This window comes from Trichechus manatus, unplaced genomic scaffold, assembly GCF_000243295.1.
Source record: "Trichechus manatus latirostris isolate Lorelei unplaced genomic scaffold, TriManLat1.0 scaffold01190, whole genome shotgun sequence".
NCBI lineage: Eukaryota > Metazoa > Chordata > Mammalia > Sirenia > Trichechidae > Trichechus > Trichechus manatus.
The window spans coordinates 1-1,295 of NW_004445126.1; the positions used below are offsets into that span (position 1 = coordinate 1).

General features: G+C 33.3%; 1 protein-coding gene across 1 annotated transcript in view; it reads right to left on the bottom strand.

The window, feature by feature from the left end:
* Positions 1–285: 285 nt before the first annotated feature.
* The window catches only part of LOC101358564 (protein transport protein Sec23A-like), a gene marked incomplete at its 5' end in the record, with an annotated part of 8,727 nt that continues 7,717 nt past the window's right edge, over positions 286–1,295 (bottom strand). The window contains one exon of the mRNA XM_023725886.1: positions 286–1,059. Coding sequence (XP_023581654.1) covers positions 949–1,059 — 111 coding nt within the window. The remainder of the gene's footprint in view (positions 1,060–1,295) is intronic.

The window sequence follows — 1,295 nt, forward strand, 5'->3', positions numbered from 1 at the left end:
GAAGTCTTCTTAAAACCAAACAATAGTTTAGCTTAACTAGTAAAGAATGTCTGCCTTGAGCATTGTACTATTTTAAGAACTATCTACTGGGAACAAACTGACAACAGCAACTCAAGAGATTAGACAGGAACCTTAGGGGGCAGTGAATTTATGTTAATGGGGGAGAACAACTCAGAAAAGGAGGGTAAGAATAGTTACACGATTCAAAAAATGTAATCAATGTCACTGAATTGAACATGTAGAAACTGTTGAATCGGTGTATGTTTTGCTATATGTACTGCCAATAACACCAACAAAAATAAAATAAATTATTTTTTTAAAGTATTGTATATAATGAAAGTATTGTACTTAATAAAAAAAGGGGGGAAAAAAACAGCCCTTCACCATTGATAGTTTGAGAAACACTGGTCTATACCACACCATTATATAGCCAAACAAGTATGTTTAAGTCTTTTGCATTCATTCCCTCTCAAGACAGTACCCAATCCACAAAGCAAAAGATGAATAAAGACTTGGTAGGCAAATTAAATATCTATTAACACTTGAAGAAAACAATGATAAAAGTAGCTAATAACTTTATTATCAGTTGAAAATTAATGCTAGTAATTACTGTTATTTTATATATACACAGACACATATATATATAATGCTTCATATAGATATTACTATTGCCTCGTACAGGATAATATGTATTTGTTTGGTTTTTCTCCTCTTCAAAATAACAGAATATTCTGAAGTGTGTGTCTCAAGAGTACTTTTCTAAATTGTTCTCACAGTTCAAAGTTCTTAATGAATATTCTAGCAAATAAGTTGATTTAGAAAGAAATAAAATGCTACTAGTCATAAATGTTCACTCTAAATCATATATGTCGCCCTAAAAAGAAATTCAGTTTGGAAGCACTACCCAGAATAGTTTCAGTACGTAAATTAATCTCTAACAAATACAACTTACTTCCTAGCAATAGTGGTCACTCGGATGCGTCTCTGCCCACTTGGATGCTGATACTGAGTCACAAACTGGACTGCACCACGCCCTCCTTGAGGAATTGGAGCATTATGCTGTGTAAAAACAAAGAAGTAAAAACTAAACAAAATCTATTACATTGTTGTCATATTATCCCGGCACCAATAAAATTTACTCTAAATCAACGTGAAGGATACTTGTTTCCAGCGCATACAAAACAGGTGAGATTTGCCACATAAAAGTGGAAAAGTGTATTTGGGAGAGGAGAAAAGTGATGAAGGATGAGAGAAGTGATCCAGCTAGGGAATCAATTCCAAGCAACATGTAGTTC